Source organism: Marmota flaviventris, chromosome 10 (assembly GCF_047511675.1).
Source record: "Marmota flaviventris isolate mMarFla1 chromosome 10, mMarFla1.hap1, whole genome shotgun sequence".
Lineage (NCBI taxonomy): Eukaryota > Metazoa > Chordata > Mammalia > Rodentia > Sciuridae > Marmota > Marmota flaviventris.
In genome coordinates this window covers 19,795,541-19,811,730 of record NC_092507.1, presented here as the reverse complement: position 1 = coordinate 19,811,730, position 16,190 = coordinate 19,795,541, and the positions used below count along the sequence as shown (strand labels likewise).

The 16,190-nt window shown below is 47.5% G+C and overlaps 1 protein-coding gene across 2 annotated transcripts; it reads right to left on the bottom strand.

Annotated features, from left to right (window-relative positions):
• Positions 1-1,124: 1,124 nt before the first annotated feature.
• Positions 1,125-14,891, bottom strand: Nudc (nuclear distribution C, dynein complex regulator). 2 transcript variants are annotated; one of them, XM_027937384.2, is made up of 9 exons: positions 14,688-14,891; positions 11,621-11,698; positions 4,248-4,451; positions 4,089-4,154; positions 3,472-3,591; positions 3,184-3,378; positions 2,051-2,134; positions 1,842-1,960; positions 1,125-1,399 (listed from the first exon to the last, which is right to left on the bottom strand). In XM_027937384.2, exons 1-9 carry the CDS (start codon positions 14,766-14,768, stop codon positions 1,348-1,350), a joined length of 999 nt encoding a protein of 332 aa, XP_027793185.1. In that variant the 5' UTR covers positions 14,769-14,891; the 3' UTR covers positions 1,125-1,347. The 2 variants fall into 2 exon arrangements, with proteins under 2 accessions (XP_027793185.1, XP_027793187.1); XM_027937386.2 differs by lacking the exons at positions 11,621-11,698; positions 14,688-14,891 and adding an exon at positions 7,312-7,409.
• Positions 14,892-16,190: the final 1,299 nt, after the last annotated feature.

The window sequence follows — 16,190 nt, the reverse complement described above, 5'->3', positions numbered from 1 at the left end:
TCCTACCCCTTTATCTGCAGCCCTTTTTATGTCCCCATGGGCACCCTTTGGAAAGTGACTAGACAAACTACTTGTTTGTCCAGTTTTCTATTAGATACACAGGATACTCCCCTAGGGCTATGACCATGGGGCCCAGTTGTAGCTACTGCAATCTAACTGGGCCCTTTCCTTAGGCTCTGTTGTCCCATCTAGGTCAAGGCCTGAGAATAAAACCAGGCTGGGGTGTGTGTAGCTCAGTGGCAGCATTTGTCTAGTAGTCAGGTCCTCCCTGGGTTTGATTTCCATCCAACCAACTACAGAGCACCACAGTAGGAGAGTAACACCAGTCCCTCCACTCCAGCCTCAGCCTTAAAGCACCTTTTTCTGGTAAACAGCCTTGTGAACTATCATCTGCATTCCCCTAAAACAGGATTTATCAAATTTGGGAAAAGAGACAAAGGTAAGTGCTGCAGTAACCTCTATGGTGCCTGCAATGACCTCTACCCTCTGGCAGAAGCAGGGCAGGGCCAGCTAAAGGTCCTGGGGCTGGACAGAGGTAACATGTCCTCAGCTCTGTTACTGCCTGGGGGCTGGCTCTGAGGCCTTAAAAATTGCACATGTCCAGATGAGAGACAAAAACAGTGGGGCCTTACCAGACTTTACCCTGTACTTTAGGGCAGGTCCCTGTACTACACAGAACAAATCTAAGGCATGGGTGATCCCATCTCCCTCACCTGAGCTAGGCAGTGTCACCAAGGCCTTGTTGCTCTTTTGCCCTGGGAAACAGTTCAGAATTGGAAAAATACTTGATTCAGGGCTGGGGGTGGTGGAGGGACTCTCAGAGATGAAAATAAAATCAATTAAGTCCAGCTAGCCTTAATCTTTGCTGGTTCATGGGCTCCTTTGAGAATCTGACATACGTCCTGCTCTGTAGCCAGAAAAACTCTCCTTTGCTTGGAGCCATACAGACTAAAAACCTTATCCTAATCCTCCAAGAAAGGAGGAGAAATTGAGGCCCCATGAAGGGCAAGGACTTGCCCTAGGTCACATGGCAGAATCTGGGCTAAAAGCCAAAACCCTATCTCCCAGCAGCAGCCAAGAGGCCTGCTCCAGGGAAAGGCCAGAAGGAGGAAAGGACACAGGTGGAGCTGGGTGAAGACGTTTAATGTGTAACAGTAGGCCAACTGGGGAGGGCAAGACCCCCAAGGCAGGCCCCAGACCTTCTCCCATGACGCCCCAGGACCTGTGTGCCTGGGCCAGTCCTATGCCTGCCCCAGCCCTGAGGCTCCCTGGTCCCAGGGAAGGATGGGAAAGAAGCTGGATGGCTGGGGGCTCAACCCCAAGAGTTCAGGGAGGCAAACACAGGAGCTAGTTGAATTTGGCCTTGGAGAAATCCATCTCTGGATGCTGATCCATGAACCTGGAGAAGTGGAAGAAGAAGGTCAAACAGGCAGTCCTCCTAAGCCAGTTCGGTCTCCCAGTTTAGATGTCAGGTCTAACCTCTTTAGAACCCTAGGAAACCTGGAGTCAGGCTTGGAAGGGGTGGGGTCCCAGGTGTCTGAGGCCCACTGGAGGCCCTGTGGCTGGAAACAGTTGCCAACACTGGACACACTTTTCCTGTAGGTGGCAATGACTGCCTGTAACCCCTTGCTTCCTACCCTGAGTCAGCCTTGTCCTAAGAGTGACCTCAGCAACTGATTAGGGTAGGTAAATCAAGGTCATAAAACCATAAACTTGGCTGGCTCATGCTGGAAGGGGGCAGGGCAACTCCTAAGTCCTGCTGGGTGACCCCACTCACTACTGTCACCCAGGTCTGAGCTTCAGGTATCCACCCTACCCAAGTCCCCATCTGAGTTGCTCACTTCTTTAGAATCTCCTGTTTCTTTTGCTCATCCGATGTGGGCAGCCCCATGGACTTCTGCCTCTGGTCGTACATCATTTTTTCCACCATGCTGCGTGTCTCACTGTCCAGGTCTGATAGCTGCAGGCAGGCAAGGACAGTGAAGGTCAATGTCTAAGACTAAGGTCCCTCACCTCCTTGCCGAAGCTCTTCCAACCAGCCAGGGCTCACCTTGGAGTTCTCAGGGTTAATCTTCTTGGTATTGATCTCAGGATCACTGGACACCAAACGGCTCCACCATTCCATCTTATTAATCTGTAAAGAAAAGGACACCCAGTGGTAGCAAGCTGGGGACCTTCACTCTGTGCCCCAGCAATCACCCTTCAACCATTTCAGAACCAAATTTCCTCCCATCCACATCCTGTACCTGAGACTCCCACAAGCCTGTGCTGGGACCAGAAATATAGATAAGCCAGACCTCTGCTCTCCTAGCAGCTGGGGGAGACAGACGCAGAGGCCAACAGTGACAAACAGCATCATAAAGGAAAGAAAAAGCTGGATGCTATGGCAAATACCTGTAATCCCATTGGCTCAGGAGGCTGAGGCAGGAGGGTCACAAGTTTAAAGCCAGCCTCTGAGGCCCTAAGCTACTTAACAAGTTACTTCCTGTCTCAAAATTAAAAATAAAAAGGGCTGCGGATGTAGCTCAGTAGTTAAGCACCCCTGGGTTCATTCCCTGGACCAAAAAATAAAAGAAAGTATGGAGGGAGACAGTCATGCATGGTGGAGGGAAAGAAGCTAAAGAGTGAAACCGGGCTTCTTGGTGACATGGGTTTAATCCCAGCTAACTGGGAGGTTGAGGCAGAAGGATGGCACTTCAAGGCCAGCCTAGGCAACTCAGTGAAATGCTGTCTCAAGTTAAAAAGGGCTGGAAGTATAGCTTAGTGATACTTAATTGTCTGGCATGTGCAAAGCCCTGGGTTCAATCCCCAGTACTGCAAAAACTATGTCCCTTGATAGAGACCCCTTTTATTTACTGCTGTGTCTCAGCTCTGGAAAGGCAGTGAAGTAGAGAAGGTCGGCTTCCTGAGGGTAGACTTTTCTACATTTTGCTCACTCTTCTCTCTCCAATCCTTAGAACAGCAAGCACATGCACAGAGTAGAGGTTCAAGTATGTGTGGAACTGAAAGCATGTGCAAACTTGATGGAAAGACAGAGAGAGACTTGGCACCAAACAGGGTTCAACTTGGACTCTCAATCACAGCTCTTTCCTGATTCCAAAGTCCCCTAGTATGGCCCAAGTGGATCAACAGGTCCCTACCCGTCTTGTCAGCACCCATGCTAGAAAACCAGATCTCACGCACCTTCTCCAAATGCACTGTCACCACCTTGCCATCCTCAATGAGCCAGGAGCTCTCCTCCACCTTCACTTCGTTGTAGAGTTCCCCATCAATGACTGCTGGTTGCCCCTTGAGTCCCACCCTGAGGTGCCGCCGCTGGATATCCACCACCACGTCCTTCCCCTTCAGCCGGAAATTGACACGAAAGGGCACTGCCAACTGCATGGACACAGACAGTCAGGAGAGGTCTCTAGGGGCCACCAAGACCCCAGGTTGGTTCCCTGACCTCCACCCCTGGCTCCAGTCACTCACATCCAGCTCCGACAGGGTCTGGGTCCAGCGGTAGTTGGGCAGGTCAGCCCCATTGCCCAGGTTGGGCTTCAGTTTCCCTTTGTCCTTCTCGTCCTCTTCCTCCTCCTCCTCCTCCGCTTCCTGCTCACAATCGGAGGTGCTCAGACAAAGACCAAACTCCACTGGGCCAGGCCCACGGCTGGCCCAGGGCATATAGCCACAAAACAGACCTGGCCCCTGTCCACTTCATGCAGGGGTAGATAGACCCAATACCCTAATCCACCAGGAACCAGAGGTAAAACTAGTTCTGATCTCTAAGAGGAACTCAAAACTATTATACCCATGTGACAAAGGACATGGCTGTACCCACAGACCCCCCAGCCTACTTTGGATGGTGCCCTATATAGGCACTGCCCTCTCAGGGTATTAGGCTTTCTACATAAGGCCTAAGGCTAGTGGGAGCTGTTTTGTTTTTTAACCCATATCCATGTGTTCTATGTCTGTGAATCAGATCTTGAAATATGGGGAGGATCCCTAAAGCTAGGGGTCAGAGGATGGTAAAGGAGGGCATTCCAGAGGACTAGAGAAAGGCTAGTTCAAGTCCCTAACTAGTCCCAAGTGTCAACAATCCATCTCACCTGCTTCCCTGGTGAGCCAAGGCTGCCATTCTTGAGCTGGGCCTCATGATTCTCTGCATCCTTTTTCTGTGGCAAAGGGTACAGCAGTTGGCAACACAGTCCCCACTTTCTAGTGCCAGTGGAAATCTAGGGGGGATAAAAAGGGAAGCCCACCCTAACCTGGTCAATCTCCAGCTGCAGCCTCTCTGCCTCCTCGTCAGTCAGCTCCTTGATCTGTGGCCCGGGGGTCTCTGCTTTGGCTTCCTTGGCCAACCTGGCCGCTCTTTCTGCCTTCTCCCGCCGCTCAGTCTCCTGCCGTGCTCGCTTCTCCCGCCGGGCCTTCTGTGCCAGCTGGTTGTGGTGGTTAAAGGTCTGTGTGATAAGCTGGAAAATGCAGAGAAGACAGTAAGGACAGTGTCCCAAGACCTGAAGTCCAAGTTTATCTCTACCTGCTGGGCACTGGGCAAAGCACTGTACTCAGAACTTGTTTCCTTGCCTGTAAAGCGGAGATAGTACACTTATCACAGAGTAATAATGAGAATACCTTCAGCCTGGCACAGTGGTGTATGCCCATAATCCAAGGAACTTGGGAGACTGAGACCAGAATCACAAATTCAAGGCCAGCCTCAACAACCCAGCATGGCCCTAAGCAATTCTGTGAGTCCCTGTATCAAAATAAAATAGGGCTATGGGTGCAACTCAGTGGTTAAGTGCACGTGGGTTAGATCCCTGGTACCAAAAAAAAAAAAAAAAAAAAAAACAGGCTGGAGCCAGGGGCATAGCTTAGCAGTACAGCACTTGCCTAGCATGCTTGAAGGTCCTGGGTTTGATCTCCAGCACCACATGAAAGAAAAGAAAAAAAAAAAAAAAAAGTAAAGCTGTTACAAGCAGAATCAAGCATCAGCCAGCCCCTTTAAGGGGCAAGTTGATCCTCTACTTCTTTTACCTGTGTGTGTCCTGTCCCCAGAAGCAAAGCCCCACTCAGGCAGCACCACACCAGAATGGCCATATTAGCAGAAGCCAGAAGTTTCCTAGGCAAGAGGCTGGTCTCCCTCTCCCTAGCCAGCAAGCAATCAATTTTAATCCATTCCTCTCCCATTAAGCGTTCCCAGGATGCTTCCATTCCACAACCTGCTAGCTGACCTCCCTGCCACACTGAAGTGCTACCCGTCTTGTCACCTGTCACTATCTGGCTGTGAGGCTTCACAAGTGAATAACTTTGACTCTTTCTAAGCCTCTCAGGTTCCTTATCTACCAGAAAGACTGAATATGAAAGCACTCATCAAGAGCTGGGTACAATCAGTCCCTTGCTTGGGTACAACAAGTCATACATAATGTGTTGCCTTCCCACAACCTTGACCAGCTGGGCTTGTGTGTACATAAACTAGGGGGAATTGGGAGAAGCACCTTCGACACAATAGAAAAACAGTGGCAGGCCAGCAGCTCCCAGCGGGGCTCGCCTGACTGACAGTCCCAGGATCACCTGGAACCCATTAGTAATGCTAAATCTCAGGCCCCACTCCAGACCTACTAAATCAGAAACTCTGGAGTGTCACCCTGAGGTTATCTCTCGGTGCCTCTCTAAAAGCAGCCTTGGCATGTGCTACTTTTTGCCTAGAACATCTTCATCCCCACTCCCAGGTTATCCAGCAAGCTCCTACTCACTCTCCAAGACCACTTCAAATATCTCTTTGACTTTTACCTCCAGTCCTTCAGCAGGTGCCACATTACCCAACATTACCCAACCCTGTGACCACCAATACATGGCACACATGCGAACACCTGTACCTGGAGACCTCACAGAATACCCACCAAGTGATCAGTGGTATAAAAACCATCTTCTAAACACCTCTGAATCCGAGCAGGTGGAGAAAAGGATCTGCAAAGGCTCAGGATCACAGAAGTCACTCACAGGCTGCCAGACCTGGGGTTCTGTCAAATGCCAATGGATTCTGATCCATCTGCTTCCATTCCTCAGGCTACACCCAAATGCAGCCCACATGCCACACCATAGGAGTGCCATACTCTGAAATGATGAAGGCCACCAAAAGCCCCCACAAAGCACATGAGTTAATAAAACTATGGGGGAGGGGTGAGAAATGAGCCACCTGAGGGCCATTCTGTTGTCAAGAGGAACAACAGGTCATGAGACAGTGACACAGCAGACTGTTCAACCACAGGGCCTTGCCCAAGTCCCTAATCAGGGGACCTTGAACTCAAGCCATTCACCAACCTGCAGCCAAGGGGAGGCGTGAACAGGACCCTCCCCTCTCCCAGTTCTATGAATCATGTCACATCCCATTTGTCTTATACCTTCCTAGCTCCTGGAGGTTAAGTGAGGGCAGAGATGAAGAGTCAAGGCCAATCACAGTGGCCTCTGACCCCTCCTCCTAGCTCCTCCTACCAGAAGGACATCCTTGGCAGTATGGCAGCCTCCACAGAGGTGCCAACCAAGAGGCTATCATGGAGTCACGCTTCAGGCACTAGACATACCTCTAGAAAAAACAGTCCAGCAGGGTGGGGAAGGGTCTGAGGGGGCTGGGCCTGCTGGGTGGGCACATGTGAGCATAGGCTTTCCCTGGCTGGGCTGAGTGATGGGGAGTAGAGTGGTTCTCATCAGTCTGGCCAGGGCAGACTGCAAAGTCATTTAAACTGAACCCAAAGGCATGAGGTCCTGAACTCCACCACCCTAGAAAGAGGGTACTCCACCACCCTAGAAAGAGGGTGCCCCAACACAGTTGAGGGAGAGGACACATTCAAAGAGCAGACAATAGCATGACTCTGGTGGGGAATCTCAACAACGACCCTACTGAATTCCTCCCTACCTGAGCAATTCTCCTGTCCCCTAGCCCTGCCCCACCCCACCCTTCCCCTACACCACAGCCAAAGAGCTGGAACAGTACACTCACCTCTGCCTTTCACTCAATTGCCCAAAACGGGCTCCTGGAGAAGGACCAAAAGGTGACAGCTGGGGGATGCCTGGGGAGGCAGTGAGAGGAGGCAGATCCTCACCTAAGGCACAGATCCAAAGGTCCCCAGCACTGCAACTACCAGAACATCACTGGGGGCCACTGCTGTGATGCCCAGAGCCAACCTGGAGTCTCTGCACCTTCACCCACAAGTCAGTGTCCTTGGCAACTTTCTCCTCCCCTAAAGCTCCCACCTTGAAGAGCAGAATTACCACCCATCCAGGTGCCTGAGGCACAGTCTCAGTCTGTGAGTATCCACCTGGTACCAATCTTACCAGACTCAACATTCTGCCATCCTGGCCACCTCAGGCTGGGCCTTATCACTCTCCCTGTCTGGACTTCCAGCAAAAGCAGAAACAGCTCTGGTGCAGAACCACCCCAGCTCCCCCACAGCCCACAGTGCAGCCCTAGTTCCTCAGCCTCTCTCTGCTCAGGTCCTTTGGTCTGCTCTTTGTTGACCTTGACCTCCTGGGAGTTCCTCTTCCTCCTCAGATCAGACCCAGTTTGTGCGGGTCATAGGTATGCCCTCTCTTGGTGGATTAAGAATTTCCCTCTAGAATTTTTTCCCTACCACAAGTTTCCTACTGTGCATCTTGTCACGGTGCCTCCTGCACCTGGGACATTGTCCTGCTCCTCAGCCATCCCAATCCCACTTCAGCTTTCAGGCCACTCCAGTGATGCATCCTCCCCCAAACCTTTCCTGATTCTCACCAACTAAGTGCCCTCTCTCTTCCTGAGGGCACCACAGAACTCCACCTCAACCCCTCCATCAGCACTTTTCCTCCTTGAATTTAACCATCTAGGTCTCTGACATATGGCCCTTAGAAACACCACCCTAGCCTGATTTAGCTTTGTAGCACCCAAAATACCTCAAACACTTTTCTGAGGGAAGAATTTTATGAAACAGTTCTTGCTAAAATGCTAATCCATTGGGAACTATCCCTGTAAAAACACAGAAAATTTAAAGAACAATGACACAAAGAACCCCCACATATCCTCTACTGAGAGCCAAGGACAGAAAGACGGACAGAAAGACAGAAAGGAGACTCACATTAAAGTAGGACAAAGGATTTGGGAAGTATGGTATGGCATAACAAAGAAACAGACTACTATATGGGCATGCACAAGCAATGGAGAGAGGGCTTAGCACTGGAGCTGACAAGAGTCTCAACATTATTATCAGGAGCCAAACTAGCCCGTGTCCTTTGACATAGATTTCCCTCTTGGCTTAACTCAGTAAAAACAATTCCAAGTGCCCGAAACACAGTTTACTCAAGTTCATTAATTTATAACAAAAATGAGGGGGAACCCCCTCACTGGTCACTTTTGGATTGGGAACCAAGTAATTATCCCAAAAGCTGTGAGGAAAGAGCTTTTCGTGTGTGTGCTCTGTCTACGAGTTCAAGACAGGTCTCAGGTAACCAAATGGTTGGTGAGGAAAGTTTCACCAAGAAAGAAAGAATGTAAGTATCAGCATTTTGCAAACCTTGAGGAATGAAATAAATTTAGGAATGATTAGTGATTGTTAACATCACAAAAAGAAACAACCAAAGGAGATCAGGCTGGGGTCAGTGGTAAGTGCTGGCCTAAGAGGGCCAGACACTGGGTTCAATCCCAGTGCCACAGAGAAACAGAGAGGGAGAAAGAAACAACCAAACATCGTGTGCTCCTCATGGAGTACACATGACCATCTATAAACACAGGAGAGGAAAAACAAAAATAAAAACAAAAACACTCACCTTGAGCAAATCAAACCTTGAAATACATCTACCAACATACAGGAACTCCAAAGGACAAAGAAGCATAAACAAACACCACAGGGATACAAGAGACAATCAGAAGCACAGGCAGTATTTGGTCCATACCCCAGGTTTCTGACACAGAGCTCCTAAATCCTTTGAACTTCCTAAGGAGCCTCTTTTGTTCTAATGAGGCCATTCTTGTTAGGACTCTACACATATAGCTTCAGGATAAAGACAAGTTGCCAGTAAGACCACCCAAGATCAGAAGATTGGATCTCACAGATCCACTTCCCAACACAGAGAGGGGACGTGGAGAGTGAACTGACTGCTTAATGGCCAATGATCTAATCAATCATGCCTATGTAATGAAATTTCCATGAAAGCCCCTAACACCAGGCATGGTGGCACATGCCAGTAATCCCAGTGGCTCAAGAGGCTAAGGCAGGAAGATCACAAGGTTAAAACCAGCCTCAGCAACTTGGCGAGACCTTGTCTTTAAATAAAATATTAAAAAGCAGGGCCCTGTGGGGGTGAGGCTTAGTGGTTAAGCACCCCTGGGTTCAAACCCTGGTACTAGACTTCATTTCTGGATTCTCTATTTTGCTTCACTGGTCCCTTTCTCCTTTCAGACAATACTACACTGATTTGATCACCGTGGCTTTACTGAAGTCTACAATTCTTTATTCATAATTCCTAGCCCCCAAAGTTATTAAAAACTAAAAGCATTTTATATTTTTTGTTTGTGATATGTAGATATTTATAATATTGATTACTCACATTTGGTATGAAGATTGATATGATTTCTCTGCAGAAATATTAATGCGTTTGCTTACAGGATGCTATTTCTGACCCCTGGATCAGGGTACACTATATGCAATATGCACAGTATATGCAAAAATCTTGCCTTTCTAAAACCCAAAGAATTCCAAATCCCAAACAGATCTGGCCCCAAGGAGTTCACAAAAATTATAGGCTGTATTCTCATATGCCTGTCACTTCATCTATTATTACCTTTTTTTTAATCCTTCAAACAGTCCTCTGATTTAAAGATTAGCCTCTCTCATAAGCAGGAAAAATTAGGCTCAGAAACTTAGTGGTCACAAGGTCACACAGTTATAAAGTGGAAGGGATTGGGGGAGCAAGATCCACAGACACATCTGTCCAACTCCAGAGCCCATGCTCTTAACCTCTGCACTTGGAAATGATGCATCCAGTGGCTCTTTGCATAGTATGTAGTCAACAGAAGAGCTACTGTGCTATAAATGATGACCAAGTGGCAATGCTAGATAGGTTTCTACCTAAGAGTCTCACCAATCTCCTGGGAAAGAGTGATCCCAAGGGAAGACAGCCTAGATAAGGCTGTGAAAACCTCTAAGGGACTAGAAGACATTTATTATCCCGTAGCTACCATCATCCCATGGCAGTTCTGAAACACCATTCCTCAATGTTATTGAGTTCACCCCTTGAAAAAAAAAAATTCACCCCTCTTCTTCCAGCTCCCTCTAACTCAACCTTCACATGTCCAATATCACTTCCTCAGGAAACCTTTCCCAAGCCCCAACCGAGGTTAGTCCCTAGGTTAGCCCTTGTTTTGTGTCTCCAGAGCAACTGTTCTCCACCCACCACTTTTTCACAGCAATTTTTTTTTGGCTACACCTAAGAGATCCATAAAAACCAAGACCATGACTATATGCACATTGTAATCCTGAAGGGTTTACCTTAGAACTGAACATGAACAAAGTATTAAGAATTCAATAGGGCTGGGGATGTGGCTCAAGCGGTAGCGCGCTCGCCTGGCATGCGTGCGGACCACATACAAACAAAGATGTTGTGTCCGTCGATAACTAAAAAATAAATATTAAAATTCTCTCTCTCTCTCTCTCTTAAAAAAAAAAAATAAAAAAGAATTCAATAAATAGTCATTGAACAGCAGGCAGCGGTGGCACAAGCCAATAATCCCAGTGACTTAGGAAGCTAAGGCCAGAGTATCTCAAGTTCAAAGCCAGCCTCAGCAATAGCAAGGCCCTAAGCAATTCAGTGAGACCCTGTTTCTAAATAAAATACAAATCAGGGCTGGGGAGGTGACTCAGTGACCAAGTTCCCCTGAGTTAATCCCCAGTACCAAAAAAAAAAAAAAAAAAGAAGCCAGCCTCAGCAATGTAGGGAGACCCTATCTCTCAAAATAGAAAAACAAAGGGCTGGGGGTTGGGGTCGTGTCCATGTGGGGTACCAGGTTCGGTCCTCAGCACCACATAAAAGTAAATAAAATAAAGGTATTGTGTCCATCTACAGCTTTTAAAAAAAAGGGGGGGGGGCGGCCCTGGGGATGCAACTCAGTGGTTAGTGATTAAACTCCTCTGGGTTTAATCTCTAGTTAAAAAAAAAAAAAAAAAAATCACAGAGAAGGACAGGAATGTAACTTTTTTTTTTTTAAATGAGACTGTCTTTATTTATTTATTTATTTATTTTTAGTTTTCGGTGGACACAACATCTTTGTTTGTATGTGGTGCTGAGGATCGAACCCGGGCCGCACGCATGCCAGGCGAGCGCGCTACCACTTGAGCCACATCCCCAGCCCAGGAATGTAACTTAATAGTAAAGCACTTCCTAGTATGAGCAAGACCCTGGGTTCAATTCCCACCACTGAATTAAAAAAAAAAAAAAAATTATGGGAAATAAGTGGATAAAGCACCAGTAAGGGGCTTTACTGTCAACCTTCTTCCCTTCTGTCAATCACTGGCATGGTTCTACTAAAAGTTCCTATCGTGCCAAAAGGAGATCAGATCAGCTTTTCTTCTGATGAGAAAGACTTGCCCAAGGGATAGAAGTCCCCAGCACTCACCTTCTCTGCCATCCCCTCTTCTCCTCCAATGAAAAAATCTGTTTTGCGTCGAAGGAAGCTGAAGAAGGTGTTCACAAGCTGAAAGACAGAGGAAGAAGACTTAGAGCTATGGGGTATCAGAGCCCTCAACTACTCAAAGCCACTTCCTTACTCTAGGAGCGAACTTGGTTGACTATTTCACCCGAAACTCCAGACTGAGACATCTTCCCAACAAGCCCCTTAGCCATTTGCACCAGGAAGCCTACCCTAACCTTATATAAATCACTTGAAAGACGGAGTTCTCATTTATTTATATCTGTATGCCCACCTCACTTTCCTTGTAGTGCTAGAAGCAGCCTGAGCCTATGGAACACTGTTCTTCTACATCCAGGCCTGAAATGCCTAGGCCCAGCTTTTGTCTCCAGAAAGTATTAAAAAAAAATCCATCAAGAGTCCACTAAGTAACTAGGACAGAGTCAGAAGGAGGGGAGCAAATGAAGCCACTTCAAAGGTTAAGATAAACTATCTCTGGTTGGAGTATCAAATAACCAAGTGATTAAGAGATGGATTTACGCATCACACTGTAATTCCAGGGAGGCTGAGAGGAGGAGGATTACAAATTAGTCTCAACAATGTAGGGAGACCCTGTCTCAAGTAAAAATTTAAAAATGACTGGATATGCAGCCCAGAGGTAGAGTGCTTGCCTAGCATGCAGGAAACTCCCCCTTCTTTTTTTCTTTGGTACAGGGGATTGAACCCACGGGCACTTAACTGCTGAGCCACATCCCAAATCCTTTTTATTTTGAGATTAGATCTTACTAAATTGCTTAGGCCTCACTAAACTGCTGAATCTGACTTTGAATTTGAGAACCTTTTGCCTCAACCTCCAGAGCCACTAGGATTACAGGTGTGCCACACCACATCCAGCAAAACTTCCTTTTATTTCTCAAGTGGCTCTAAATCTGATGCTAATCCAACAGGTCCAATTCCTGCTTTTAAACACTTTTTCATTTCATTCACTCCCAAATCCATTTTGAAAAGAAATAATGATTTTTTAAAAATTAATTTTGTGTCAAAAACTTAGGAAAATGGAAACAAGTAGACTTTTTTTTTTGGTACTGGGAATTGAACCCAAGGACACTTAACCACTGAGCCATGTCCAACCCTTTTTTGTATTTTATTTAGAAACAGTCTCATTGAGTTACTTAGGGCCTCACTAAATTGCTGAGGCTGGCTTTGAACTCCCAATCCTGCTTCAGCCTCCTGAGACTTTTCACACTTGCAAATTAGACCTTCCCCTCCCCACCCTGAGAATGGTGGCACATGCCTATAATCCCAGGGGCTCGGGAGGTTGAGGCAGGAGGATTCCAAGTTCCAGGATGGCCTGAGCAACTCAGTGAGACCCTATCCCCAAAATAAAAAGGGATGATCTCAAGTTCGAGGCCAGTTTTAGCAACTTTGGTGAGACCTTCAGCAATTTAGCGGGACCCTATTTCAAAATTAAAAAACAATAACAAAAAAGAACTGGGGGGGCTGGGGATGTGGCTCAAGCGGTAGCACGCCCGCCTGGCATGCGTGCGGCCCAGGTTCAATCCTCAGCACCACATACAAACAAAGATGTTGTGTCTGCGGGGCGGGGGGGGGGGGGGGGGGGGGGGGGCTAAAATAAATAAATAAATATTTTTAAAAAAAAAATTAACTGGGGATGTAGTTCAGTGACAAAGCACCTCTGGGTTGTTCAATCCCCAGCACCAAATAAAATTTTTTAACTTTTAAAAACGGATGGAAATGCAGCACAGGGGTATAGCATGTATGTGCCAAGTACATTTGAAGCCCTGGTTTAAATCCCTAGCACCACAAAACAAAAACAAAACCTTCCTCCTTAAATACATGGTTACCACAGGAACTTAAGGGGAATGGAAAGCTCAGAGAAAACCTGTCTTCAGTGAGTCACAAAAACAGCAACGGAGTGTGGAAAGTACACTGGCCTAAGGAGCCTGGTCCTGCCTAAGTCAAGAGACTGGCAGATGATTGTAAGACAAATCCCTGTCGCTCTCTGGCCCTCAGCTGCATTTCAGAACCGAGAGTTCTTCCCTGGTATCAACAGGCTTTCCTACCTATTTCTGTTCAAAATAACTCCCAAGTACAGGATTGAATGTGTAGTCCAGGGGTTGTGTGGTTGCCCTAACATACACAAGTTCCTATGTTTGATCCCCAGCACTAAAAAAAAAAAAAAAAAAAAGAATCTGTGCTAGTTGATGCTTATCATTCATACACTATGTGTTACTGGTCTGGTCACTCAATAGGAATTATGTGTTTAAAATGCTCTTTGCCAGTTCTATGATGGCAAGGAAAGGTTTCCACTCCTGTATCTCCAGGATCCAGTCACGGAAATGTCCAGCACACATTAAGCACTTATGACAAACGATTGTTGAATTAAGAAAAGAAGCCCTGTTACTGAGAACTCTATCCTTCACTTCAAAATACGACTTTCTTCCAGTTTAAGAAAACAGGGATTCGCGGTTCCAGCCCACAGATAAGGAAACTGAGGACTGGCAAATGCAAAGGTCTCCAGTTGACAGGTGGTGGAAACCAACTGCGAATACACGTTTCCTATCCCCCCCGAAAGCCTATAAAGGCCACGTGCTAACATCACTCTGTTCTCCCGCCCACTACGGTAAGCTGGCTCCAAGTCCGGGTACATGCAAAATTACAACGTCTGAGATAGTTCAAAGGATGCTGTTCGGCTTCAGGCATCAAGGAAGAAACGGGGCAAGAAGTGTGAATAGTACCCAGGGACGGATCCTACGGCTTTAGAGGAAATCCAGGGGCGAGTTCGAGGACGCCAGAATTTTTAAAATATAACTATTGAAGAGCGCCAGAGGCCCAGAGGCCAGGATTGATACCAGAGGGGTGAGCCCCCAGCGAGATGGCCGGACCGGAAGCTGGTGCACGGCGAGAATGTGCGGGAGATCCCAAGGGCCCACGAGACCCAGGGGTCGATCTCGGCTCGCACAGGCAGAGAAGGGCAGGGGGAGCGTGGCTAGGGCCGCTGGGCCAGGCGGGCCCACGCCGCGCGGGCCGTTACCTCCTGCACGCCGCCCTCGTGCTGCTGCGCCATGGCCAGCAACATGCCGTCGAACCGCTCCTCCTCCTGCTCCCCGCCCATTGCGCCGGCCCTGACCCACACTCCAAGCTCCGCACTAGCGTCTCGCACTCTCCCGGCTCCTTCGGGTCGCGTCGGGCCCAACGGCTCCACTAGTCCCCCTTCCGCAGAGGAGCCGGAAACACGCACGCGTCCCGCCGTCCAGGCCCGCCTTCTCCCTCTCTTCCCGCCTTCCTCCCGGTCCGCGGCCATTGACCGCGCGGCAGACAGCCCGCTTGGCCGACCATTGGTCGACGTGCTGAGCCAATCAACGAGTGCGTCCCTGGAGCGGTGGGCGGAGCCGAGGGCCCGGGAGTTTGGTTTGAGTTGCTATGGTCACCGGATGCTTTGGAGCCTTCTAGAAAACCCTGGGCTCAAATGTAGTGAATGGTGATGGAAGTTAAAAAGGGACAAGGTTTGTTTCTCCGCCTTACTAGTGATCTCCCAGAACTTGTACAACAATGGAATTGAAGATGTCTTTTGTCATGTTTTCCAATTCTACGTGAGGCAATTGAGACCCAGAAAGAAAGCAGTTCTGTAAGAAACAACCTGTTTTCATCATCATCATCACCCTTCATGGGCATTGTACAGGATCCCAGGTTTAGAAGGTTTTTGGTTTTGTTTTTTTTGGTTTGTGTGTGTGTGTGTGTGTGTGTGTGTTGCTGAGGATTGAACCCAGGGCCTTGTGCATGCGAGGCAAGCACTGCACCAACTGCGCTATATCCCCAACCCACTTAGAAGGTTTAATGTTCTTCTATTGCAACCTTGAAATTCTTAATAATTTTTTAATTAAAATTTAAGTTTTTTAATTTTTTTAAGTTATAGAGGGTCACAATATCTTTATTTTGTTTATTTATTTTTATGTGGTGCTGAGGATTGAACCCAGTGCCTCACATGTGCAAGGCAAGCGCTTTGCCACTGAGCCAAACCCCAGTCCCATAATGCTCTAATTAAAAAAAAAAAAAAAAAAGGAATGGCATTGGTCTCCACAAATAATGTCACGTGCAGGTCCCAACTCTCTTATGCAATGAATCTCATCATCTTGGTCTTCAGGAATTCTTTTTTTTTTTTTCTTGAGAGAGAGAGAGAATTTTAATATTTAGTTTTCGGCAGACACAACATCTTTGTTTGTATGTGGTGCTGAGGATCGAACCCGGGCCGCACGCATGCCAGGCGAGCGCGCTACCATTTGAGCCACATCCCCAGCCCCTTTTAACACATTTATGAATTACTCCAACTTTGCTTTAATGTTACTTGTTTTTTTTTTCTAATTCTGTGACCTCAGTTTTTCCTGTTATCTTCCCAACTTTCAGCACATGTTCACAGTAAGACTTGAAGATTGCTGTTCTTGTTGTTCCACTTCCTTACCTTCCGTCTCTCCTCAATTTACTCAAGCTTGGGTTTTTGTTTATTTGTTTTTGTTTTTTAAATTTTTTTAGTTGTAGT

What these genes read in the sequence shown, in the direction of transcription:
- Nudc (XM_027937384.2), bottom strand. Translation starts at nt 14,768, where the DNA reads ATGGGCGGGGAGCAGGAGGAGGAGCGGTTCGACGGCATGTTGCTGGCC. An exon ending in TGCAGCTGGAGATTGACCAG is followed by an intron (nt 4,155 to 4,247) that starts GTTAGGGTGGGC and finishes CCTTTGCCACAG; the next exon opens with AAAAAGGATGCAGAGAATCA. An exon ending in AGACCCTGTCGGAGCTGGAT is followed by an intron (nt 3,379 to 3,471) that starts GTGAGTGACTGG and finishes GTGTCCATGCAG; the next exon opens with TTGGCAGTGCCCTTTCGTGT.